The following is a 27,940-nucleotide window of genomic DNA, read 5'->3' as shown; positions in this document are numbered from 1 at the left end:
ACTATGCTTTTCCCACTGCATGTTCTTAGCACTCTTGTCAAAGCAATTGGTCGTAGATGTGTGGGTCTATTTTTTTAAATTATTATTATTACTATTATTTCTTCTTATTATTATTTTTTTAACATGGGCAGGTACCGGGAATCAAACCCAAGGTCTCCAGCATAGCAGGTGAGAAGTCTGCCGCTGAGCCACTGTGGCTCGCCTTACTTTTTTTTTCACATGGGCAGGCACCAGAAATTGAACCCGGATCTCTGGCATAGCAGGCAAGAACTCTGCCTACTTTAGCCACCATGTGCCGCCCTCTCTATTTTTTTTACTTTCAATTCTGTTTCACTGACTTATTTTTCTGTCTTTGTGCCAGAACCACACTGTTTTGATTATTTTCACTTTATAATAAAATTTGAAGTTGGGAAATGAGTCTTCCAACACTGTTCTTCTTTTTCAAGATTGTTTTGGCTATTCATGGGCCTTGCAGTTCCACATAAATTTGAGGATCAGTTTTTTCATTTGTGAAAAAGCAAGGCTACTGGAATGTTGATAGGGATTGTGTTAAATTTGTATATTGCTTTGGGTAATATTGATATATTGATCATATTAACTGTTCTAATCCATGAAGGAGTCTTGCCATTTATTTAGATCTCTTTTAATGTTTATCTTTTATAAAACATTTTGATATCTGATAAAGTTAACTGCTTTGCTTTTCTCTTCCTCAGTAGTCTTTAATAGTCTCATTAATTCTGCCAAAGAAATTTCAGAACAGTTTGTCTCTCTCTTTTATTATCCAATTTAAGTTCTACCCTAAGAACAGTTGTTGGTCTGCCCCTATTATGAACTTTTATGCTGCTGAGCATATGCTGCCTTAGAGAATCTACAACCAAAACCACAATCTTTGTTTTTTATTTTTGTTCCTTTTTAAAAGAAAGATGTTGCTGTGTCTCTGTAACAAATAGCCCTTCTCCTCCAAGTCAATAAAATATACCACCTCCTCACATTCCACCTGCCACCGATCCAGACAAGAAACAGATTTCTGTATTGAAATACAACTATCATGTTTTCAGTGTTTTTAGTGTTTAAGACAATGATGGTCTTTACAGGAAAAGTGGCTCTTTTCATTATCTTGCAAGTAATTTTTAACCTCTATGTATTAAAGAATGCATAAAATAATAGAACTCAGGGGGCTAACAGCTGGTATTTAAATTATGAAGTGTTAGGAGAGAGAGAGAAAAGGGGAAGGAACTTGAGGATAGGCCAGGGAATAAACTATCTAGAATGCCTTGACCAAAACTGTAAGAATAGACAGCTTCTCCGGATTACTTGGTGGTGCTTTTTGGGATCACTGCTGGGGCCACTGGGGCCAAGCTGGGCTCGGATGAGAAGGAGCTGATCTTGCTGTTATGGAAAGTGGTGGATCTGGCTAACAAGAAGGTGGGACAGTTGCACGAAGTACTAGTTAGACCGGATCAGTTGGAACTGACCGAGGATTGTAAAGAAGAAACCAAGATCGACGCCGAAAGCTTGTCCTCGGCGCCGCAGCTGGACCAAGCCCTTCGACAGTTTAACCAGTCAGTAAGCAACGAACTGAATATTGGGGTAGGAACTTCCTTCTGTCTTTGTACTGATGGGCAGCTTCATGTCAGGCAAATCCTGCACCCTGAGGCTTCCAAGAAGAATGTGTTATTGCCTGAATGCTTCTATTCCTTTTTTGATCTTCGAAAAGAATTCAAGAAATGTTGTCCTGGTTCACCTGATATTGACAAACTGGATGTTGCTGCAATGACAGAGTGTTTGAATTTTGAGAATAGTTCAGTCTCCCAATATGGAGCCTCTCAGGTTGAAGATATGGGGAATATTATCTTAGCAATGATTTCAGAGCCTTATAATCACAGGTTTTCAGATCCAGAGAGAGTAAATTACAAATTTGAAAGTGGCACTTGCAGCAAGATAGAACTTATTGATGATAACACCGTAGTCAGGGCACGGGGCTTACCGTGGCAGTCTTCGGATCAAGATATTACAAGATTCTTCAAAGGACTCAATATTGCCAAGGGAGGTGCTGCACTTTGTCTGAATGCTCAGGGTCGAAGGAATGGAGAAGCTCTGGTTAAGTTTGTAAGTGAAGAGCACAGAGACCTAGCACTACAGAGGCACAAACATCACATGGGGACCCGGTACATTGAGGTTTATAAAGCAACAGGGGAAGATTTTCTTAAAATTGCTGGTGGTACATCCAATGAGGTAGCCCAATTTCTCTCCAAGGAAAATCAAGTCATCGTCCGCATGCGGGGGCTTCCTTTCACAGCCACAGCTGAAGAAGTGGTGGCTTTCTTTGGACAACATTGCCCCATCACTGGGGGGAAGGAAGGCATCCTCTTTGTTACCTACCCAGATGGTGGGCCTACAGGCGACGCTTTCGTCTTATTTGCTTGTGAAGAATATGCACAGAATGCACTGAGGAAGCATAAGGACTTGTTGGGTAAAAGATACATTGAACTCTTCAGGAACACAGCAGCTGAAGTTCAGCAGGTGCTGAATCGATTCTCCTCAGCCCCTCTTATTTCACTCCCAACCCCTCCCATTATTCCAGTACTACCTCAGCAGTTTGTCCCCCCTACAAATGTCAGAGACTGTATACGCCTTCGAGGACTTCCCTATGCAGCCACAATTGAGGACATCCTGGACTTCCTGGGGGAGTTCTCCACAGATATTCGAACTCATGGGGTTCACATGGTATTGAATCATCAGGGCCGCCCATCAGGAGATGCCTTTATCCAGATGAAGTCTGCGGACAGAGCATTTATGGCTGCACAGAAGTGTCATAAAAAAAACATGAAGGACAGATATGTTGAAGTCTTTCAGTGTTCAGCTGAGGAGATGAACTTTGTGTTAATGGGGGGCACTTTAAATCGAAATGGCTTATCCTCACCGCCATGTAAGTTACCATGCTTGTCTCCTCCCTCCTACACATTTCCAGCTCCTGCAGCAGTTATTCCCACCGAAGCTGCCATTTATCAGCCCTCTGTACTTTTGAATCCACAAGCACTGCAGCCTTCTACAGCATACTATCCAGCTGGTACTCAGCTTTTCATGAACTACACTGCATACTATCCCAGCCCCCCAGGTTCGCCTAATAGTCTTGGCTACTTCCCTGCAGCTGCTAATCTTAGCGGTGTCCCTCCACAGCCTGGCACGGTGGTCAGAATGCAGGGCCTGGCCTACAATAGTGGAGTTAAGGAAATTCTTAACTTCTTCCAAGGTTACCAGTATGCAACCAAGGATGGACTTGTACACACAAATGACCACGCCAGGACTCTACCCAAAAAATGGGTTTGTATTTAAAGGCCCCAGCAATTAGACCATCCTCAGGAAAGAAGTGTTTGAAAGATGCATAGTGATCCTGAAACCATCAGACACAAGAAAACTTCAAGCAACTTCAGGGGAAGTATGTCTTTACTCAGGCTGCAGTATTTTCAGCAAACATGATTGGACAGAGGGCCTCTGCCCCGTTCATTGGTGGAGTGAAAAATTTGAGCCAATGAAGCCAAATCCTTATAACAAGCAGCAAGCAGCATACATATCTGTCTCCTTGCCTGCTGGTAGCAAGTCGGCATTTAAAATGTGAATTTGAAATCAGATGTCTTCATTACTTTCAGCTAACGTGGCATCACAAGTGGCACCATAAATGTCATATTGTCTTGAGGAAAAAAATATTCCACTAGAGCTGACCATCTCCACCATGAACTCTGTTATGGAAACTTTATTTTTGTGTATTATCACTCTTTAACTCTCCCTGTCTTCTACACAATTGTTATTTTTGCTATTCAAGAATAAGGTCTTGGAATACTTAAATCACAAATTTAAGCAAAACTTTAGTACTTCCAATCTCTTGGCCATCATGATACCTTATAGTTAAAACCAATTCAAATGATTTTTAAAACACTTTAGGATAAATTAGAAGAAATGGTGCACCCTCCATAAAGCATACATAGTTTAAAAATTGAAACCATTTTCAGCAGGTACCTGTTGTAAATAAGAATGAACTAGGGGCCAAAATATAAAACCAAAAATGAAGCAGCTACATGTAGTTAGTAATTTCTAGTTTGAACTGTAACTGTAACGTCATGTATTATTTTATATTGTACTTTTTTCATTATTGATGGTTTGGACTTTAAGAGAAATTCCGTAGTTTTTAATATCACAGATACGAGAATATTTGAACATTGTATTCTAGAAAGCAATATACTAACTGAACTGAAGTGAATGCTTGTATATAGTGATAGCCTTAAACCTTTTTCTCTAATGCCTTAACTGTCAAATAATTAAAACTTTTAAAAGCATAGGACTATATAGTCAGCATGCTAGACTGAGGTAAACACTGATGCAGTTTATGAGCAGCTGCTGATGCTGTCAGTGTTCAGCACTGTGGATTTAGCTGTGTTTCTGCCACAAAAGTGCAATATTAGACACTAGCTAGCTAGTACTGCTGCCTCATAACTCCAAAGAGGAAAATAGGAACTGATTGACTAAATGCACATGTTTCTTTAAGTTACTGTATTGTCCTTTGCTTGTATGCAGTGCCATGCAGATTTATGTGGCTGCTATTTTATTTACTTTGCATTACTTTCATTAACACCTTACCTTGACTGGAAAGCCAAACATTTCCCTCTTCAACTGACCAGTAATGGCCCTTTAACTGCAGTAGAAAAAAATTTTTGTGTGAAAATTAGTGGTAACTGGCACTTAAGATCAGAAAAAATAAATTCTTTATACTGGATGCCTTAAGATGCTGTCTACCCAAAGCATAGACAGTAATACTTTCTACAATACTATTGAGTTTTTGTAGAATCGTTACATTTGATAATAAAACTTGCCTGTTTAATCTCAAAAAAAAAAAACTGTAAGAACAGCAGGATGGAGAAAAGGAAGAATTCAAAGAATGCACATCTCAAAGGTATAGGCGACACGATTCTTTGTAGCTTGTCCCAAGGGAAACGAACCAAATCTGTGAAGGATGTGACTACCAAGACATTCTTTTTTGTAGGGATCACACAAAACTGAGATTGAAAGAAAAAAGTACTGTTAACTGAGTCTTGTTCTCCCATTATCCATTCATTCATCTATTATTCTAACAAATATTAATTATGCTAACTATTCAGATATTCCTGTTTCTACTTTACATAGTTGTGCTCTGTTTCTTTAGATACTCTTGTCCTCTATGTGTCACCTTTTAATGTTGACGTTTTCGTTTCCTCGCTGCTAAACTAATACCATAAAATGAGTTGGCTTAACAACAGGAATTTATTGGCTCATGGCTTCACAGCCTAGAAGGCTTGCTTCTCCCAGGGTCAGTATCTTCTGGCTGGTGCACAATCTTTGGAGCTCCTTTGCTTTTCCCTCACATGGCAATGCACATGACAGCACCTTCTTCTTTCTTTTTTGGGTGTTGACTGTGAACTTTTGGCTGCTTCCTGTGGCTTCTCTTTCCATGTCCAATTTCCTTTGCTTGTAGGTCTTCAGCCCTATTAGATTAAGGCCTACCCTGTTCACAATACAAATAGGTTCCACCTGCAGGATCAGAGGTTGAGACCTGAATGTACCTTTTGTGGTACATATAATTCAATCCCCAAAAATATTTGTTTATGAACAGAGGAACAGATCAAAATGTAAGACATGATTATATGGGTGGTTCCATGGTAGAATGCACACCTTCCATGTGGGAGACCCAGGTTTGATTCCTGGACCATGCACCCCAAAAAGAAAAAATGTAAGACATGATTATGAACTAATCCAAGGATGAAGATTAATTATCATGTAATTAATTCAAAACCTTTATTAATGTATTATTTCCACTGACTTGTGGAAAGTACCACAAGAAAAAGAAAACATTTCCATCCTTCTCATAAATTATCTTTTACTGAACTTTCACCTCTACAAGGAATACATAGAAATGTTTTCCAATATTTGAAATATTTCTGATATTTGAAAGAAAATTGTAGCTTTCAGCACAAGTTTTTACAACATTTCTATACCTCCAAATTTTAATACTTCAGTATTTTCCACTAGCTGCTTTCCAGTTAGGTCTCATGGAAGGAGAAATCAGTGACTTGCTAAGGGGGATACATCGAGTTCAGACTCCTCAACCAGGAACAAATGATGAAAATTCACAAGTTGAAAAAGATGGGAACATTAAACAGAAGGAAATTGGTTCAGAGGATGTCTGCCCTATTTGTCAAGAAGTACTTTTAGAGAAAAAGCTTCCTGTCACCTTTTGCAGGTGATATATTTTTACTTTAGATTCTAAAAGCTTTTGGAGAAATTCTTATTTAATATGTTTGTAATTGTGTTATGTTTATAGAGACACAACAGAAAGTTTTACCTACAGTCAACTTATTTTGAATTGGCTCTTTTTTGTTTCCTAACATATAAATTCTGAGGTCCTGTTTTACCTTTAAATATTTCAGAACTACATTTTAAAGGGTGAAAATTAAAACATATCTCCAAAGTTATTACCCCCTCCAATTTAAATTACAAAAGTATGATAATTTTCATATTTTGCTTTATTTGCATGAATATTTACAAAGAGTTTTCTGAAAGTAGAGATTATTTTCCTTTGAAATTGTGAAAATTCTTTGCAGTTTTTCAAATCTTATCTTTAAACCTTAACAATTTATTCAAAATTTCATTTATGCACAAATGTTTATTGAGAGTCCCTTTTATTCCTACTAGTCTTCAAGGTATTATAAACTTTGAATTGGAAAATAATAAGAATAATTATTTAAATAATAAATATTTAATTTATAAATAGTTGTAAATTAAATAAAATATAAATAATTATTCTTATAATTTTCCTTTGTGTTAAGACTATAGACATTCTCACATTACAAATGAAAATTATTTTAGGATGCAAAATCTTTCACTATTTCATTCTAAAGGGAAAGAATTTATGTTTGGGTTTCTGATGGACTAAATTAAAGATAAATTGATGATAGATATAGATAGACATTTAGATAGAATGTGTATGTGTAATCAAGCTAAATCTGGAAATTCAGATTAGTGTCTATTTTTATGAGAAATAAAGATGTTTCACAGAAAATTATATATATGTATATATATTTATAATTTTTCTTTATATAAATTTTGTTGTAAACTTTAATTTTATCTCTGACAGGTATGGCTGTGGCAATAGTATTCATATCAAATGTATGAAGATCTTGGCTAATTATCAGGAAATGACAATGAACACTTCCATGGTGAAATGTCCTCTGTGCAGGAAAGAGTTTGTACCATTAAAACTTATCTTAGAGGAATTCAAAAACTCTAGCAAACTTGTTACTACTGCTGAGAAAGAACGACTAGACAAACACCTTGGAATTCCCTGTAACAACTGTAAACAATTTCCAATTGAAGGGAAGTGTTATAAGTAAGTGTCACCAGCAAATTTATAATCCTGTATTCTAACAGTTTTTTGTTTTTTTTTTTTTTTTTACTTTAGGAAACTTTAAGCATTAGAGTACCTTTTCTTTAGCATGGCTTTTTCCTCCAACATATACTGTGTTTGTCCTATATGACATTTACTTATTTAGGATTTCCAGACTGTTGATCTATTTCAGCCTAGTACCACAGGAATGCCAATCATCCTATTTTCTTCACTTTCATAAGGATATTGACTTTGGAATCTGGTATGGGTTAAGGGTCTGAAATGGCAGCCCCACCTAGAAGCACTTAATACAGTCTGTTGCCTTGGCCTAGGTGAGTTTCCAAGTTCAGAGTCTTACTGAACTATTCACTCCCTGAACTTTCTTTGAGCCACCAATGATGCCATTTCCAAAACCCTCTAGGAATGAAGTGGAGGGTTATTAACTAAACTGAATGTTTAATTTGGTTTCCCCTACTCCACATTGCAGTGGGGGTGGGTTTTCTTTCTTATTTTATACCTGAATAAGAACAAAAAAAAAATAACAATTATTAGAGAAAATAATTTTCATTACTTTCATGAGTAAACCCCCAAATTTCCCACAATTTCCATTTTTAAAAAATCCATTAACAGCTATATATGTCTGGGAGATGTATTTTCTTAATAATTAAAATTTTAGGTTAAATGCATGTTAAAAATATATATTGTTTCAATCTTTGTTAAAAATCTAAATTGTGTTGGTTTACTTTTCAATCTTCTTTGAATTACAGTATGATGAACCCAATTTAACATATATTTATATTTGAAACCCTGTCATAAAATTTTACCATCCCCAACAGCAAATGGTATCTTTCTCTAAATGGTTTTAGTCCTTTGTTGTTTTTTGTATGTGTCACCTAGAAGAAAACCATCCAGAGTTCCTTTAGTAAAAAGGGACCATTCTAACTTGAGGAAGAACACAATTTTGATAGAGTTTAGCAGGAATCAGCTCTAGTTCAGCTAGTTTTAGGAATATGTGGTTAAAAGAGGGTTCAGGGAGAGGAAGGAATTGATTTGGGGGGTTAAGTTGATCAAATTTAGATTTTATTAAGAAGAGTGGCTGGGAAGAGTTAGGGGCTAAGGTCCCACATGCCAGAGCGCATTGGGAAGAGCAGGGTGAGCAGCAAGGACCTGTGAGAGCCACAGTGTAGACTTCTCAGTCCCTACAGCCATGTATGCCTCACATGGTTAATGTGTGGTCGACTCCTGCTTATAAGTATTTTATCAATGACTGCTCGGTCCTCTGTCACTCTGCGCTTTCTGACAGCGCTTTTCTGCCCTCCTGAACTATTCTCCCCACTGCCCCCTTCTAAAAGACATTCTCCACGGTTCTGCCCCTGCCTACTGCTCTACATTCTTCTTTGAGAACATTTCTCTTCCTACAAGTCCACCGCTTTGGAAGTGACCAGCAATTATTCACCTCTATCTCAATCCTCTTTTACAATTAAAGAACTTGTTTCCAATGGTTGTGACTTCACCCTCCTTCCAATCCCTTAAGGATTGGCATTTTAGTCATCGACCTGAAAACAAACCATTTCTAGTAGTTTTAGGAATAGATTGAGAGAAGATAAGATAAACTGTAATGTTTCTTAGTTCTTTTTTCATGAGAGTCTCATAATATAGCTATATTATCTTTTAAGTTGTTAATTTGAAAAATATCAGATCCATGTTAAAATATAGAGCTGCTTAACTTTTTCTAGCCCATATATTTTGCCATATTTAATAAACTGCTCCATTGCTCTCACCATCACTGTTAACTACTAAGGAACTCCCCTGTATGTATAAATAGTAATAATGAATAAATTAACAGTTCCCTTTTCTAAGATGTCAGAATGATGTATTTTCCCAAACTTCTCATGGAAATTAATCTTTTATAACTTGAGCAAAAAAAAGTGAGTTTATATGATTACTATTCAGAATGCTATTTATTTGGTGAATATTGCTGGAAGTAAATGAAAATGCTCTGCCTGTGACAATTTTTTATAAATAACATAAGCTTGTGATTGAGCTTTTGTGGGAGATAAAGTTTTTTAAAAATTTATCAATAGTTTTTACTGAGAGTTCTTTTGTTGTGATTTTTTTATTATGAAATGTAACATAAAAAAAAGCAATAAATTTCCCAGTACATTTTGGCAAGTTGCTATAGAACAGATTTTAAAGTTTGGTATGGGTTACAGTTCCATGAGTTTTTTTCTTCTACATATCCAAAACACTGGAGATCAACAGAAATATCAATATAATGGCTCAGCAGTCATACTCATTTGTTAAATCTATCTTTTCTGTTATATTTCTTTTCTTTAAATAACATATATATGTTATTTATGTAGATATATATAAAAGCAAGAAATTTAAAAGTACATTGCAAATTTGTAGGAGAATTTCGGAGTTTGGTATGGGTTATAGTTCCATAATTTTAGATTTTTATTTCTAGCTGCTCTAAGATACTGGAGGCTAAAAGAAATATCAGCGTAATGATTCAGCACTCATACTCATTTGTTAAACCCTACTTTTTCTGTATAACTCCACCATCACCTTTGATCTTTCTGTCCCACTTTTTAGGGGTATTTGAGCCATGCCCATTCTAACCTTTACATTTTGGAAGGGGCTACCAATAATATGGAATGGGGGATGGAACTAGTTGATGATTTGGAAAAGCTGGGCTCTCTGCATTTCAGGACTTATCTGGTCCAGGGATCCATCTGGAGGTTGTAGGTTTCTAGAAAGTTACCCTAGTGCACAGAACATTTGTAGAATCTATAGAACACCCTAGGTGTTCTTAAGGATTGGCAGGAATAGTTTTGGTTGGGGGTTGGCAAGCTATGATAGGTAGCAATGTCTAACTGAAGTATTACATAAGAATGGCCTCCAGAGTAGTTGCTCAACTCTATTTGAACTCTCATAGCCACTGATACCTTATTTGTTACACTTCTTTTCCCCTTTTTGGTCAGGATGGCATTGTGGATCCCATGGTGCTAGGGCCAGGCTTATCCCTGGGAGTCATCTCACACTCCATCAGGGAGACTTTCACCCTGGATGTCATGTTCCATGTAAGGGGAAGGGCTTGGTTTCATTTGCAGAGTTGGGCTTAGAGAGAGCGAGGCCACATCTGAGCAACAAAAGAGGTCCTCAGGAGGTGACTCTTAGGCATACCTACAGGTAGGCCAAACTTCTCCACTACATACATAAGCTTCACAAGAGCAAGACTCAAGATCAAGGGCTTGGCCTATTGATTTGGTGTCCATAATGTTTGACACAGTGTCCGAGGTTTCCCTGGTGGTAAAGTTTAATAGTTCCATAATTTTTATCCTATGCCTCAAGGGACTTTGGCACTACTTTTTGATTATCTGCTTAATATACTCTGGGATGTATCCAGGCATTACATTAAACTATACAGGATTAAAGGCTCTCATTCTTATTCTGAGCTCCCTGTGTTTGGATTGTTTAAATGATCTATCCATAAGGCTGAGTTAGATAATGTGCTATAGAAAATTTAGGTTCTCAGCCTAATAAATCTTTCTTCCTTTGGTCTCAAAGAGTAGGTAAAAGTTCTAAAATACAGGCAATGTCTTCCTTACCCCTGTATTCTGAATTACCTTAATCCTGACCCAATTGGCTTCATTCTTATCTCTAAATACCAGGTTATACATATATAAAGCAGCCCCTGAAAATCTAGGAATAACAATTACCACTCCAGACTAAACGTGACTGCTATAAGAGCTTACAGTCAAGGTCCCAGTTTTCTTACAAGTATTTTCTAAATGGGATCATAGACTATTCACTTTTGTTTCTGGCTTATTTTGTCTCACTAAATGTCCCACAGGTTCATTCACTTCATTGCATGCCTCACAATTTCGTTCCTTTTTGTAGCAGCACTGTGTTCAGTCATATGTTTACACCACTATTCACCAATCTACTTTTTAATCATTGCAACATTTAGCCACCTCTATCTGCTGGGTCCCATGTATGATGTCCAAAGTCAACTAGTCCATCAACACTCTCAATTTTATATAATTTCATTGTTCCCAAGAGAAAGATAACCAATAAACACACCCTCACCAAATAGAAAATCTAAACCTCCCCCTAACTCTTGTCTCTCCCCCCATTATGTACCCCTGGTATTGCTGTGGTATTGTTGTTTTCCTGTTAAACATAGCCCATAGCATGCATTTACTGAGAGCTTTTTATACATTTACTATGTTCTGTCATGAAAGAGAGGGAATATAGGACAATACAGTCTCTGTTTTCAGGGTGCATGATGCTAAGTATAACTAATACTCATAAACATTTTGAAAAACACACTGTATAATCAATAGACTATCTAATAGCCTTTAAATACTATAGGAACTTAGAGAAAGATAAATGAAAGCTAAGGTAATCTGGGAAGCATCCTGGAAGGGTTATGGGGAAGGCAAAATAATGCCCCCACAAACGTGTTCACATCCTATTCACCAGAACCTGTATTTTAGGTTGGTTGTCAAAGGGGAATGAAAGTTGCAGATGAAATTAAGGTTGCTAAATCAATTGTTTTAAAATAGGGAGAGTATCCCAGCTCATCTAGGTGAAGCCAATGTAATCACAAGGGTTCTTTAAAGTGGAAAAGGGAGGCAGAGAAGAAAGAAAGAAATGTGACAATGGAAAAAAGGCACTGAGATCATGTTGCATCTTTTGAAGGTAGAGGAAGGGGCCATGAGCTTAAGAGTGTGGGTGGCCGCTAACAGTTGGAAAGGACAAGACATGGAATCTCCCCTAGAATCTCCAGAAGGGTTAAAACAGGCTAGCTGACCCCCTGATTTTAGCCCTGTAAGACCTGTGTTTGGCTTCCATCCTACAGAAATGTTAGAAAATAAATTTGTGTTATTTAAGCTGTGAAATGGAAATTTGTTATAGCAGCAAAGGAAAGTAATATAGGGTGAGACTTAAACTTGCCCTTGTCATGTCAGAATAGCTCCCAAAGAGTTTTGGCCAGAAGTTTTCACCAAAGAACATCAAAGCAATTGGATTTTTTTTTAATTGGTGTTTTGCATTTTTAGGTGTACTGAATGTATTGAATTTCACTTATGCCAGGAATGTTTTGGTAGCTGCTGCCATCCTTCCCATATATTTGCATATCGTGAGGTACAGTATCCATCTTGAATTTGTTGTAAATATAAGTAAAGTAAATCTAATAATAAGAATAACAGATAACATTCTAGAATATAGCTGATTGGTTTTTAATAAAAATCTAAGTTTAGTGGTTAGAATACCTACCTTCCACACGGGAGACAAGGGTTCGAATCTCAGACCATGTACACCCCCCCGCAAAAAAAAAAATCTAAGATCATATTTTTTAGAACTCTATCACAGGGATGTACAAGACAACAAGTTCTTACACTGGTAATTTATAAAATTAAACTCAACATATTTAATGGTATTATATGTACAGGAATTGTAGCCATCAGACTTGAAAATTAACTTTAAAAAATCTCAACACTACAAATTGATTTATCATAGCATTATGATAAAAAAGCATTTTATGATTTTCTTTTAAATTTTCTTAGATCAACATTAATGAAAATCGTGGAATTTTAAGGAGACCATTTAAACTGTACACTTAAATAGTAGTAACTCCTGATGCTAAATAATAATGCTGCCTTCTACCTACTACACAACATAAAACATCAACAGATACCATTATTGATCAATATTTTTACCTTAAAAATAATGTTGTTAGCTCAGCAGTAATATATTAGATGCTAATGTTTTATAAATTATTTAATGTGGGTTACAAAATAACTTATGTTAAAATATGAGTATTAATTATTCACATTATTTTGTTATTGATATTCAGGCTACTAATTTTAATCCACAAAATAAAAATGTCCATGATTTACAAAGTAACAGCTACTTTTTGCCTGTTATAGAAAAGAAACCAAAAATGGAGATTACTAGAAAAAAGATCAGATGAAATTGGAAAATATACATATATTAAAAATGAGATGGAAAAAAAGATGCCACCATTTCAAGAAAAGCAAGGGTAAGATTCTAAGTTAAATTTTCATTTCTTGTATGACTTGACACCTATGAATAAGTTTTCAGTTTGGATAACTTCTATTCATACCTTCATTCAATAAATATTTATTAAGAACCTATTATATATTTTTAAAAAAGAACCTATTATATATCTTGAGAAAGAAAAATGAAGTGGGAGATCTCACACTACCTCAGTTTAAGGCATATTACGAAGCAACAGTGGTCAAAACAGCATGGTACTGGCATAAAGATAGATGTGTATTGACCAATGGAATAGAATAGAGTGTTCAGATATAGACCCTCTCATCTGTGGACAGGTGATCTTTGATAAGGCAGTCAAGCCAACTCACCTGGGACAGAACAGTCTCTTCAATAAATGGTGCTTGGAGAACTGGATATCCAAATGCAAAAGAATGAAACAGGACCCATATCTCACTCCTTATACAAAAACTAACTCAAAATGAATCAAAGACCTAATAAAAATCTAAGGTTAGTGGTTAAAATGCTTGCCCTCCATGCGGGAGACCAGAGTTTGAATTCCAGACCATCTAAACATTAGATTTAAGACCATAAAACTTTTAGAAGAAAAAGTAGGGAAGTATCTTATAAAACTTGTAATAGGAGGCAGTTTTCTAGATCTTACACCCAAAGCACAAGCATTGAAGAAAGAAATAGATAAATAGAAGTAAGCACTTTTGTGCATCAAAGAACTTTGTCAAGAAAGTAAAAAGGTAGTATATACAATGGGAGACAATATTTGGAAATGACATATCAGATAAGGGTGTAGTATCCAGAATATATAAAGAGATTGTTCAACTCAACAACAAAAAGGCAAACAATCCAATTTCATAATGGGCAAAAGACATGAACAGACACTTCTCAGAAGAGGAAGTCCAAATGGCTAAAAGGCACATGAAAAGATGATCAACCTCACTGGCTATTAGGGAAATGCAAATCAAAACCACAATGAGATATCATCTCACACCCACCAGAATGGCCATTATCAATAAAACAGAAAACAACAAGTGCTAGAGAGGCTGTGGAGAAAGATGCACACTTATCCACTATTGGTGGGAATGTAAAATGGTACAACCGCTGTCAAAGGCAGTTTGGCAGTTCCTCAGGAAGCTAAGTAATTGAACATTTAATGGTGTTCAATTAACCTATCCATAAAAGTTATATTAGGAAATGCACTAGTCAGAGTATAAATTTTGTATGAAATAAACATTTTTTGCTTTAGTCTCACACAGAAGTTGAAGTTTTAAAATATGAATGACCATCTAGTTTCAACACCCTGCAATATTGACATTCCGTTGTTCTTCATCATTCGAAAGGATTTTTAAATTTGTACATTTAGTTACTATTATTTACACTCTATGTGTTCCTAGATTATACCATCTCAGTCTTTATCGTCTATCTTACCTTCTAGTTTCATATGTGTTCCCAGCCCTCCTCCCTCTATCTTTCTCACAGTCAGGTAGTATAGTGCTATTCATTTCTGAGTTTTGACAGTCAGTCCTGTTGCACAATCTGTATCCCTTTAGCTCCAATTACCCAATATTTATCCTATTCTATCTCCTAATCTCATATATAAACTTTGAAAGGGCATGAGATTTTATTGGTTTGTCCAGTGTGATGCCCCAATAAATCCCAGAGTGATTTGAACAGTGAATAAGAAAGCATTTGCAAAGTCCCCTTGAGAGAATGGCAAGAAAGGAGGAAATATTCAACTTCTCCATTGGAAGAATTCCTGATATTCTCGCAAGCAGTGGGGACAACCAAATCAATAGACTGAGCCCTTAATCTTGGAGTTTGTTCACATGAAACTTATCCCTGCAAAGGATAGGTTAAGCCTAGTTAAAATTAGGCCTAAGAGTCACCCCCAGAGAACCTCTTTTATTGCTCAGATGTGGCCTGTCTCTCTCTCAGCCAGCACGGTAAACAAACTCACCACCTTCCCCCTCTCTACGTGGGACATGACTCCCAGGTGTGTAAACCTTCCTGGCAATGTGGGACAGAAATCCTAGAATGAGCTGGGACAGAGCATCAAGGGATTGAGAAAACCTTCTCGACAGAAAGGGGGAAGAGAGAAATGACACAGAACAAAGTGTCAGCACCTGAGAGATTTCAAATACAGTTGAGAGGTTATCCTGGAGTTTTTTCTTATCCATTATGTAGATATCCCCTTATTAGTTTAAGATGTACTAGAGAGGCTACAGGGAAGTGCCTGAAACTGTACAGGTATGTTCCCGTAGCTATGTTTCTTGAAGATGATTGTATAATGATATAGCTTTCGCAGTGTGACTGTGTGATTGTGTAAACCTTGTGTCTGATGCTCCTTATAACATTTATATCTATGGTATGGACAGATGAGTAAAACAAATGGGTTAAAAAATAAGTAATAGGGGGAATAAATGTTAACATAAATTGAGTAGATTGAAATACTAGTGATCAATGAAAGGGAGTAGTAAGGGGTATAGGAAAAAAAATAAGGGGAACAAAGTTAAAATATATTGGGTAGATGGAAATACTAGTGGTCAGTGAGAAAGAGGGGTAAGGGGTATGGTATGTGTGAGTTTTTTCTTTTTCTTTTTTTTTCTTTTTCTGGAGTGATACAGATGTTCTAAGAAATGATCATGGTGATGACTGTACGTCTGTGATAATACTGTGAGTCATTGATTATATACCAAGAATGGAATGTTCATATGTTAAGAATGTTCATGTTTATGTGTTGTTATGTTTTGTCAATAAAAATTTTTTAAATTAAATAAGAAAAGAAATATTTGCAAAGTCCCATTGGGGAAATGACGAGAAAGGAGTAAATATTCAACTTTCCCACTTGGAGAATTCCTGATATTCTTGCAAGCAGTGGGGACAACCAAATTAGTAGGTTGAGCCTTCAATCTTGGGGTTTGTTCATATGAAACTTATACCCACAAAGGATAGATTAAGCCTACTTAAAATTAGACCCAAGAGTTACCCCCAGAGAACCTCTTTTTTTGCTCAGATGTGGCCTCTCTCTAAGGCACCACAGCAAGCAAACTCACTGCCCTCACCCTCTATGTGGGACATGACTCCCAGGGGTGTAAACCTCCCTGGAAATATGGGACAGAAATCCTGGCATGAGCTGGGACTTGGAATCAAGGAATTGAGAAAATCTTCTCGACCAAAAGTGGGAAGAGAGAAATGAGAGACAATAAAGTGTCAGTGGCTGAGAGATTTCAAATAGAGTCGAGGTTATCTTGGAGGTTATTCTTATGTATTATATAGGTATCCCCTTTTTAGTTTATGGCATATTGGAGGGAAGCACCTGAAATGTAGAACTCTGTTCCAGTAGCCATGTTTCTTGAAGATGGCTTCTGGAGGCCTATTGTATAATGATATAGCTTTCACGATGTGACTGTGTGATTGTGAAAACCTTGTGTCTGATGCTCCTTTTATCTAGGGTATGGATAGATGAGTAAAAAATGTGGATGAAAAAATAAATAATAGGGGAAACAAAGGTTAAAATAAATTGAGTAGATTGAAATACTAGTGATCAATGAGAGGGAGGGATCATGAGTATGGTATGTATGAGTTTTTCTTTTTCTTTCTTTTGCTGGAGAGATGCAAGTGTTCTAAAAAATGATCATGGTGATGAATACACAACTATGTGATGGTATTGTGAGCCGTTGATTGTACACCATGTATAGAATGTTTGTATGTCAAGAATGTTCATATGTTTAAGTTTTACAATAAAAAAAAACATTTAAAATAATTAAAAGGAAAATAAAAAAGAACCTATTATAACATTATAGCATGCAAGTGAAAAGCAAAGTTCTAGAATCAGATCCCTGAATCCAGTCCTAGATCAACCACATTTTGGCTATGTGACTCTGGAGCTAGTTACTTGACTTCTCTCTGCCACATTTTCCTCATCTTTAAAACGGGGATAATTATAGAACCAATCTCCTAGGAATTTTGTGAGTATAAAATGAATTAATACACACAGTAAACATTCAATTAATGTTATCTATCTAGCTAGCTACCTACCATCATCATCATCTCTACTACTACTACTTCCAGAGACTATACCAGGTGTTAGGGATCTAGTGGTTTCCTCACTAATCAAATGATCATCCAAATAAATATATAATTAAAACTTACATAAATTACATAAAGAAAGACACAAGGGAATTTGCCTTAGAAGTAATAGGCCTCTCTTCCTACTCCTCTACTCCACTCACGTGGAAAAAGAGTGCAGTGCTGATTACTCACATTTTAGGACACTAAATAGACTGTATACTGCACAGGGCTTCCAGACTTTTTTTTGTCATGCTCCTTATCTGCCAAAAACAAATATGCTGTGTACTACTGATACATTATATACACTGTAAAACATGTAAAAGAAAGACATTCTTTTAAGGGTGAGATAAAGTTGAAATAAACTGTTAAAATTTCAATTCACCAAAAATACTATGCTTATTCTCACTAAACAACATATATTAGTTTCTATCCAACCTCCAATGGCTATACAGCTCATATCCTGTAGTTACTCCCTGCACTTTGGTCACAAATCTGTGCAGCATAAAATAATTTGGGTTTATAAATGACACTGTGCAAAAATGTATACTGTACATTTCCATTTCTGCTGGTCCTTGCTAGGTGTTACGCTTCAGGATATGAGAGTAATGCGTTATATAACAAAAGGTTTGGCTTAGGAGATACGTGGGGAGGAGGAGGAAGTGTGACATGAGGGGAAGAAGGACATTCTGGACAGAAGAAAGTGGAATAAAGGGAATAGAGAAGTTTCAAGATAAAGAGTGGTTGAAATCTTGAAAGTGGTTGAAAAATCTTAAAGGAGTACTAAAAGCACAGTTTTATAAAAAATACATTTGACAATTAAATGACCTTTGTAAAGTAATTTCTGTAGCATGGTAGTGCTCTGTCTGTAAAGCATTAAGAAATATGGACTTTTCTGAAGAATATATTTGGACTTTGTTCTGAGTGACTTTTGAATAATAGAAATGGATGTGACCTTTTAACCAAGCATGTATTTTTAAATATTTGTTTTATTTGTTTTACCAGTGGCTAATGATGTCAAAGAACAACTAATTCATATCAAGTCATCTTAGTATGTTGATTGGTACTTTGGGTACAAAAAGTAGATCGGTGTTTTTAGCATTGCATTAATGTAATCTAAAAATACTGAAAGAGTAAGCATATACCCAAAGGAAAATGGGTTTCCTCAAAGATTGTGATCTACCAACTCACTATAGTAACTTGGAATATTTAAAGTGGCTTACTGTACACCTCATTTCTCACCAGATCACAAAATGAATTGGGTTGTATTTTTCTGAACACTTGCCTAAACACAGACAACAGACAGAAAAATTTGAGAATAGATTTCTTATCAAAATTTTGTTAATAATTCAAATGATATTAAAATGTGCAAACCAAAAGATTCAGGTTAGTATTTTTATTTGAAATAACTACTAAATTTTCTTCTTTATGAAGTTGACAATGAAGCTAAACTCATCTCATTCAGGATCAATAAAATAGATTTTTAAAACTTTATAGCATCTGAGATTTATTATCTTTAGTTCAAAGAAAACTTGGTTTCAGCTGCATTATTTATAGAAAGGTTAGTACCAGTGCTACTGATTACTTCCTGATCTGTAATCCTCTGTGAGCACTCATGTCTGTCTGCTTAATCTCATTCAGCCAGGTTTATACACCAAAACATGTTGTAAAGTCACTGCCTCTCTTAATGATTACAAAGAATAGTAAGCTGCTTGCTCCAGGCTTCCAGTGTCGACTTTGTTTGAAACCATTTCATCTTGGTCAACATGCAAGATTGCTACCATGTATTCACAAGGTAAAAATCACATCATTTTAGTTTGACTCTCCCTGTAGGGCCTTTTTTCACAAAAGAAGTGATGATTTCAGCCTCTCACTTTTTAGTTGTGCATTATATGCAGAGCTATTAAAATTGTACAATACGCTCCACAGTAGAACTTGCTACAGAAATGAAATGAGAAGGCTGCTCTGCTCCCTGAGGAGGGATTCCTATTAAGATTCATTTCTATCTGTATTATCTAGGGAGGATAAAGTGACTCTCTAAGTAACAGCCTTTTATCTACTTTAGTTACCCGTAAAAGGAGAAGGTTTATGGAATACTGATATTTTGTTATTTTTCATTAAAATATTTTTATATTTTATTTCTTTGGATGAAACAAAAATGTCTAAATGAGCATAGCTTATTATTATTCTACATGCATTCATTAGAATTAAAGTCTAATGTTGTTTAATCACTATAGTTAGACAAAAATTGATAACCAGGTTTCTTCTGAAAAATTTGTTTCAGTAGATAAACATTTATATCTTTAGCATCACCTTTACTTTTAAATATGATAGTTTCACTTTTCCTAATAATATGTTATTTTATTTTATATCTTAATATCATCAGATTCATTTCAACTCTAATTATTTGTTACCCTTATTTTTAAATAATTTTCATTAATTAAAAATAGATTACAGTGAAATCAGTGGATTGAATAAGTGGTGAGTTTTTAACAATATTACAAAAGTTATATCTATAAGAGGATTTCCATTTTAATGTTGAAAATGGAGATAAGTCCACAACCAATTATATTTATAATGGAACACTTCAAAATATTTCCACAAAAGTTGATAAATTATGATTATCTTCAGCTCTTGCTGTATAATTTTATAGTCACAAAATTATGAACTGGGATAGTTTCTATAGGTAATATATATTATAAGCAGGATATTTATAGCTCTGATTAATTTATGACCATTTTTTTTAAGTTTCATAGGAAATGTATTGACAGTTGGTTACTCCACAAGTGCAATTCATGTCCTATTGATGGACAAGTTATATATAACCCCTTAATCTGGAAAGATTCAGCAATAAATGGACAAGCACATCATTCTGATTCAAACGCAGACATCACTCATCCATCAAAGACAGAAGAACCAGAACTTTTTATTCCTGGTACTGGATTAGCCTTAAAACAAAATAGAGTTGGAATTTTACCTAGCATACCTCAAAGTAATTCTGAAAAGTCAAATACAACACAAAATCTTGCAGATGCGTATCAGATTATAACAATAGATAATCCGCACTCTGTCAAATTAGATGATTCAAATTCAAGAAAATTGATCTTTGAATGTAAAATTAGCCAACATTTCCCCAGGTATCTTCAAGATTTACCCTCTGGATCATCTGGAAAAATGACATCTCAAACATTTCTTCCTTCTATTGCTCACAAGAAGATTATCTGTCCTACTAGTATGGAAAGCATATATATTCGTGAAAAATATCGCACTGGTCAAAGTCAGAAGATTACCAAAAACTGTAAATGTATTAACCCCAGTCCAAAGAAGACTCTTGGTATTACAACAAAAGAGAATAATAGGAGATCAAATACTTTATTCCCAGAGGATTTAAATCTTATTGTCAGTGGAGGTACAACTAAACTTAGTGTGTCAAAAAGATATAATAATTGTATGGGGAAAATAAGACAAAAATCTAATCATCTATCTAGAAGGTCTGTATCTCACTCCTTAAATACAAAACGTACTGAACTTTCTTTAACAATAGAAGGAGTCCAATTATGAAAAAGTATTTTGATTAACATCGGAAAATATTTGTATACTGAACGTAAAAATATTTAATTTGTACAACATATTCTACACACATATTTTTGACAATGCATTTAACATTTTCTATGATAATGTTGCTTACTTATCTCTGAATAGTTTTACCACATTTAAAGAAAATTACCCCATTCTTTATAATACTTAATGTATTAGGTATCTTTATGAGTATGTTCAGGTTGTTATGAATGATAAACTATTTTAGAACTTTTATATCTGATTTTACACTGATATAAAAAAAATTAAAGAACTAGATTTACCTTGCTTTGAGTCATTGTTTTCAAATATTCCACTTGATAGCATATAACACATAGGGGTTATTTCCAAGTACTAGTGTATTTTTTACATTTTTCTTGAGTTAAAAATCACCTTATATCTTATAGGAATATCTAGATAGTGGTTTTCTTTTGATTATATTTCCTAAAAGGAGTTTTTAATACATGAAATTAAAGTAAAATATATTTATGATGCTATAAACTGTGCCTCATTTATGATGACTATTTTATTTTCAAGAAACTTATATTTTAAGTACTACAGAATTTCTTAATAAAATCAATATTAAAAGATCTGCTTTTAAAAATTTGCTGTATTTCCAAAATAATAGCAGCAATATACTATATACAACATATTCTACCCATGATACCATTGTTTTGGAATGTTCATTTGAAAAATATAACCCCTTGATCTTACTTTATTTTTAAATCTATGGCTCAATAGCTTTTCAAATTTTATATTTTTAAAACATTGATGATATAACAAGGAAAAACCTCACATGATATTTTTGTCATATGATAATGGAAAATGTAGTTCCGTGAAACAAATCTTGGAAATGGCAAGCAAAGAAAGTTCCCTGAAAATAGCATTTGAATTTAAAGAAATCATTAATTCAATTGAGGTAAATCACAAACAGATAGTGACTACAGAAATGCTGTTCAGAAACAGTAACTGAGTTAATTAAAACATGAGCTGCATTTAAAGAAATAAAGTAATATGGCTTGTTTCTGATATAAAAATGGATGGCTAAATATATTTGTTAGCAACCAAGGATTTTATAAACTAATTTTTTTGTAAGGTAGGGTTAAAGAAACTGCAAAATAATTTTCCAGTTAATCATTAGTATTTATGTTTTAATACATATTGTACTCTCCTTTTGAAAAGAATTATTAAAAAATGAAGGACATGACAAAACTCTGAACATACCAAATACCATTGAATTGTATACTTTAAATGAGTCAACTGTATGGTATGTGAATTACATCTCAGTAAAGCTCTCACAAAAGGGAAAAAAGAGGGATAAGAAATGCTTGAGAATGCAAAGCATATATATGGAAGAGCTATAAAAGAACAATAAGAATTTGGGATACTAAAGAAAAACAATAATGCTGTAAAATTCATTTTTCAATTATAAGGAAGGCATATTATGGACACTATCCTGTAATAGTCAAACCTGTTAATGATCATTCTGCAATTCTGAGTTTTATTACTGCAGCAATATACTGTATACAACATATTCTACCCATGATAACAAAAGGAGAATAGATATTGGTCAATACTGTAACAATTCTACATGACTGCCTAAGCAAGCCTTGCCCATAAAGAGCTCAAATGTGAATTAGGTGACTCAATGAGAGGAAGTTAAGAAATTATTTTGTTTCCTATTTAGTAGATAAAATGATCTTCACAAAAGGTGTCTGAATTCTAAGATTTAAAGGTCATCCTCTGTGTGTGAAAGAAGAAATGGTCTGAGATTTGCATAATACAAACTCAAGGGCAGTGTTGAGTGACCTGGCCAAGTGTTCAACCTAGAAGAAAGATTTAAAAACTGCAGAGAAGGGAGTCTAAGGTAGAGCCACATGGATGGACATGTGGTGAAGGCAATGCCAAAAGCTCTGTCAACTGGGAGAATTTTCTCTTACCATTGTCTTTTAAGGCCACTCTTAGTGCGGCTGCAGAGCATCTGTCATGCATTTCCAGTTTGAACCCACATACCCAGCTGACACATCCAAAAACAAGTCATAAGGTGCAAGCTGAGGGAGGGAACTAGGACAACAGTGGTGGATAACATGGCAAACCAGGGCTCTTTTCCTATCAGGAGGCATAAGCAAATTGCATAATTGCTCATATTGTATCCAGATGACCACTCCTATAAAATGATGTATTGTTGTTAAGCTCAATCAACTTGCTCACTTGGTGGATCTGGCAGACCACACCTCATGGCAGGCATTTAGGGATGCATGATCAATCACTTGGTGTCCCATGGTCAGGTGCTCCATCTCTACGAGAGCATGCCACAAAGTTGTTTTTCAAAATGCATATACTTCTTTGCTGCAGATTTCATGGCCTTGTTCCAAAACTCTGGGGGCACACATGTATTTCTCCCACTTGGGCTTTCCATAAACTCCACGTCATCTTAACTCTACCACCAGTATCTCAGCTACCATAGGGTCTGTGAAGTTGTATGGCCCAAGCAGCATTGCCGCTTGCATCAGTCTAAACCTGCAGCCAGAGCTCTTTTCTGATCTGGGTCCCACCAAAGGCTGGCAGCCATTGGTATTACCTAGCATATAGGTTCCAGCAGTATTCCCAGGTGTGGATTTTGCTGCCTCAATAACTTAGAGATAACTATCTGGTGTTGAACTTCCTTCTTAGTGATGGGAAATGCAAGATGTGATCATTTATTTACTTGTGGGGTTATCTTGTCATGCCCCTCACCACTGGATCCTTATAAATTTTTATAATGTGAAGGTTCCTGAAGGGTTTATCTTCATTCCCTGGAGCATGTGTCTTACCAAGACCTCCAACATAGTTGTAACTTATTTATCTGGCCCAATTAGCAAAACAGCATTGATATTGTAGTGAATCAATATAATGTTCTGCAGGATGTCCAGATGTTCAGAGGACAGGAGAGTTCACGTAGCCCTGTGGCAACTCTTTCTGCTCCTCTTTTCTCACTGGAATAGAAAAAGACTTTTTCATCATATCAGTGGCTTTAATTCATGTACCTGAGTACTGGTTGATCACCTCTGGCAAAAATACCACACCTGGCATGGCTGCTGCAATTGGGGCTACTGTGCATTTGTGTTTGTGATAGTCTACTGTCATCTTCCTTCTGGTTTCTGCAAGAGCCATAATAGTGAATTAAATGTATCCTTTAAATTCTTAGGGGTAGCACTAAACTCAATCATTCCTCTTGGGGTGCAATATTGTTTTTGATCTACTATCTTGACTGGGTTGGGGGCCAGTTTTAGAGGCTTCCATTTGACTCCCCCACTAAGACTACCCTATAGGCTGAGGTCCCAAAATGGAGCTTGTGCCAACTATCAGAATGTCATTCTTAATTACACTTTTAGAAACTGGGGAAATGACCTGGTTGGGTCTGCAGAAATACTGGGCCCACAGCAAGCCAGATCATTTCTAAGACTTCATTTATTACCTGGTCTCCATATACACTCACTCAAACAGAGGGACCATAATGATGCTTCAAGTATTTGGGTATCACTGTCAATTCTAATGGAGTGTCCAATAGTCCTCAGAAGTTTGACCATTCCCCATTCCCCAGTAATATAATAGGTACAGTAATAGGGTGACTAATACATCCTGGTTTGTCCAGGATTTTCCCAACTTTGCAAGTCTTGTTTTCTGAGAAGCCCCTCAGTTCTGGCAAACCAGGATAGTTGGTCACTCTAACAATAACCCAAGTAAATGGCTTTTGGGAACAAAGTCAAGGAGGATTCATTACAGGGTATATTTGCTGTGGTATTACAATTTCCTTCCTACTGGGAACTTGGCCTCCTCTTTAATCTGGGCCTGAAAACTACCTCAGGCCCAGGAAGTTTTAATTGGGGCAATTTCCTTTAGCCTTCCAGTTATTTATCCTTAATTTCTTATGATGGTGTAGGCTGGGTAAAGTACCCTTGTTGGATGCGCATCCATTTTGCTCCTAGTGACACTGTGTTTAATTACCCACCTCTATTGCTTCTCTGACCCTGCTACTTATTACAATAATTGCATCCACCTTGATTCTGGCAGTTAAATGCTAACATCTGGCCTTTATTTTATGGGAAGGTGGGAGATGGGGAGAGTAAGGCACACCCTTTGCTGTAACCAAGCAATTAAGATTTAACAACTAATTTATTATGAACGATCAGACATAGAACCCTGTGTTTGAACCATATTGCTACCAGTGAGCCTAGTTATTAAGAATATCTCCTTATGAAGTCCAGCAAAATCCTGGCTGGTTTATGCTATGACTTAAACCTAGTTATACGCCTAGAGGTCAGGAGAAGAGGTGGAGGCAGATCCTGAAGGGGGCCACATGAAGACTTGTTGGGGAGAAGACTTGACATTGTCTTCAGTCAAGGGAGAGAAGGCAGGCTGGCCCTTAATAGGAAGGGTTGGTCCATTTCTGCAAGTTCAGAGAATTCAGAAGAGTCTGAGGGTTCAAAATTTTCAGGGTGTTCTACCAAGAGCCCTTATTCCAAGTGTCAGATCCTATTTTTTCCCCAATCAGGTACTAAACTTGACTTAACATATCTGCCTTGACTGCCATTTAACCTTCTCTGGAGCTCAACCACTCCATTAACTCCTGATCCTCAACTTTCTCAGTCTTTCTGGTGCAGGAAAGCTCCTTGTAAGCTATCTGGGAAGTCCGTTGACTTTCATGATTGGTGTTCAATTGCCTATTAATTTTCCATAGTTTTTCATTGTTTTTCTTTAAGGTAGTGTTCTAGTTTGCTAGCTGCTGCAATGTGATATACCAGAAATAGAATGACTTTTAAAAGAGGGAATGTATTAAGTTGCAAATTTATAGTTCTAAGGCTGTGAAATTGTACAGTTAAAGTAAGTCTATAAAATTGTCCAAATTAAGGCACCAAAAGAGGTTACCTTCACTCAAGAAGGGCCAATGAAGTTCAGGGTTTCTCTCTAAACTGGAAAAGCATGTGGTGAACACAGCAACATCTGCTAGCTTTCTTTCCAAGCTTCTTGTTTCATGAAGCAACCCCAGAAGTGCTTCCCTTCTTCATCTCCAAAGATCTCTGGCCACGTGGACTCTGTTGTTCTCCTCTTAAAGGATTCCAGTAAACTAATCAAGACTCACCTGGAATAGGTGGAGTCATGTCTCCCTCGAATCAAAGGTTAATACCCACAATTGGGCGCATCACATCTCTGTGGAGATAATCTAATCAAGTTTCCAATCTGCAGTGCTGAGTAGGGATTAAAAGAAAGGGCTGCCTCAAAATGGATTAGGATTAAACATGACTTTCTAGGGTACATAATCCTTTCAAACAGGCACAGGTAGCAATGAGTTTAACAATAGCCATCTGTTTTAGTTTGCTAAGGCTGCCAGAACGCAACACACCAGAGATGGATTGGCTTTTAATAAAGTGGGATTTATGTAGTTAAAAACCTATAGTTCTTTAAATGAAAGACAGCTAACTTTCATCTGAGATTACATTTCTTACATGGGAAGGCACAGGGTGATTTCTGCTGGCCTTCTCTCTTGGCTTCTGAGTTCCTACAGCTTTCTCCAGGGTGATTCCTTTCTGCATCTGCAAAGGTCTGGGCTGAGTTGTGAGTGCTGAGAGGAAGTATGCTGAGAGGCTTTGGTTGTGCTACTTTGAGCTCTCTCATTTAAACATCCAGCCCGTTAAATTAAACATCACTCATTACAGGAGACACTCCCCTCAGCCAACCACAGATGCAATCAGTGATAGATGGGCTTCACATGCCAATGGCTCATGTCCACAGCAACAGAACTAGGTACCTTCACCTGGCCAAGTTGACACCCAAATCTAACTACCACACCATCCCATCCCAACGTCCTTATAATTTCCCCAGTATTTCTCAAATGTCTGATATATCACACCAGCTAGCACTTATCCCCTGACACAATTCACTAATGCAGAGAGTTGAAATTTGGCAATTATTGCCTGAACTGTGTTCCATATACCAGTAATGGAATCCTATTGCCAGCTGGGCTGAAGTGGTCCAGTTCCCCGCTCCACCTTATCACCTGCTTTCTCAGAAAACTCCTGTTACCAACTTGTTGGTTTTCCACATGCAAAGGCTCAGAATTTGATGTGAAGGATATTTATTAGGCATTAGCACCTGTGGAAGGGAGTGGACTGATCCTATCTTCATTTAAAATTTTGATATTTTTATCATTGTCTCTTCTCACCCTAGACCCTGTGGGGGGTTGGGGGAGGAGCAGGATTTGCTAGAGACAGAAGTAGAACTGCCCGACCTTGGTCATTCTCTTGCCTTAAGCACTCATGGGATGGGGGCCACCCCAGGAAGGGTGTACTGTTGGTGAGATGGCTTTCTGCAGGGTAAGACAGACCCTGAAGGAGTTGATGGCTGCAGACTGGCTGCTGATACCACTCAGCAGCTGAGGCAACAAGTCCTTCCTTGAAGGTAGGATCTAAGCAATGCTTCTTCTGTTTACCATGAGTACAGACAGAGAAAAATAGATGAATTAAACATTTAGCAGGTGATCTGTAAGGGAAAGGAAGAAGAAGAGAGAAGCAATTCTCTTTGTGTTAGATATTTTTTGTGTTTATAAATATCTGGTTCCTTCTGGGCATTTGGAATATTATACATCCCTACCACGTTCTCATTAGGCAGAGCCCTGTAACTAGCTCTGCCCAGTGAAGTGTGAGAGAAAGTAAAGGATGTTACTTCCACGCAAAGTGAAAAGCTTCTGCACAATCTGCTCTCTCCTCCCCAGCCACAGTAATTGGGAAGCAACATATTCGAGAAGCATTGGTAATAAATGGTCAGCCTCATAGATATTAAAGTCCTTTTGATAACAGTAGGTAA

General features: G+C 36.4%; 1 protein-coding gene and 1 pseudogene across 2 annotated transcripts in view; both read left to right on the top strand.

The window, feature by feature from the left end:
- Positions 1–21,349, top strand: part of ZSWIM2 (zinc finger SWIM-type containing 2) — a 37,323-nt gene extending 15,974 nt beyond the window's left edge. Inside the window, exons 2-7 of one of the 2 annotated variants that reach the window (XM_077154387.1) lie at positions 6,072–6,271; positions 7,166–7,417; positions 12,481–12,565; positions 13,351–13,463; positions 19,163–19,316; positions 20,270–21,349. In XM_077154387.1, the coding sequence (XP_077010502.1) occupies positions 6,072–6,271; positions 7,166–7,417; positions 12,481–12,565; positions 13,351–13,463; positions 19,163–19,316; positions 20,270–21,082 (1,617 nt within the window). In that variant the 3' untranslated portion in view covers positions 21,083–21,349. Of the gene's footprint in view, positions 1–6,060; positions 6,272–7,165; positions 7,418–12,480; positions 12,566–13,350; positions 13,464–19,162; positions 19,317–20,269 lie in introns of both variants that reach the window. The other variant, XM_077154386.1, reaches the window with a different exon arrangement.
- On the top strand, positions 1,079–5,136 carry LOC143676824 (epithelial splicing regulatory protein 1 pseudogene; annotated as a pseudogene).
- Positions 21,350–27,940: the final 6,591 nt, after the last annotated feature.

The sequence above is a fragment of the Tamandua tetradactyla genome, chromosome 3, assembly GCF_023851605.1.
Source record: "Tamandua tetradactyla isolate mTamTet1 chromosome 3, mTamTet1.pri, whole genome shotgun sequence".
NCBI lineage: Eukaryota > Metazoa > Chordata > Mammalia > Pilosa > Myrmecophagidae > Tamandua > Tamandua tetradactyla.
The sequence above is the reverse complement of the archived record's forward strand: the minus strand, read 5'-3'. Positions and strand labels throughout refer to the sequence as shown.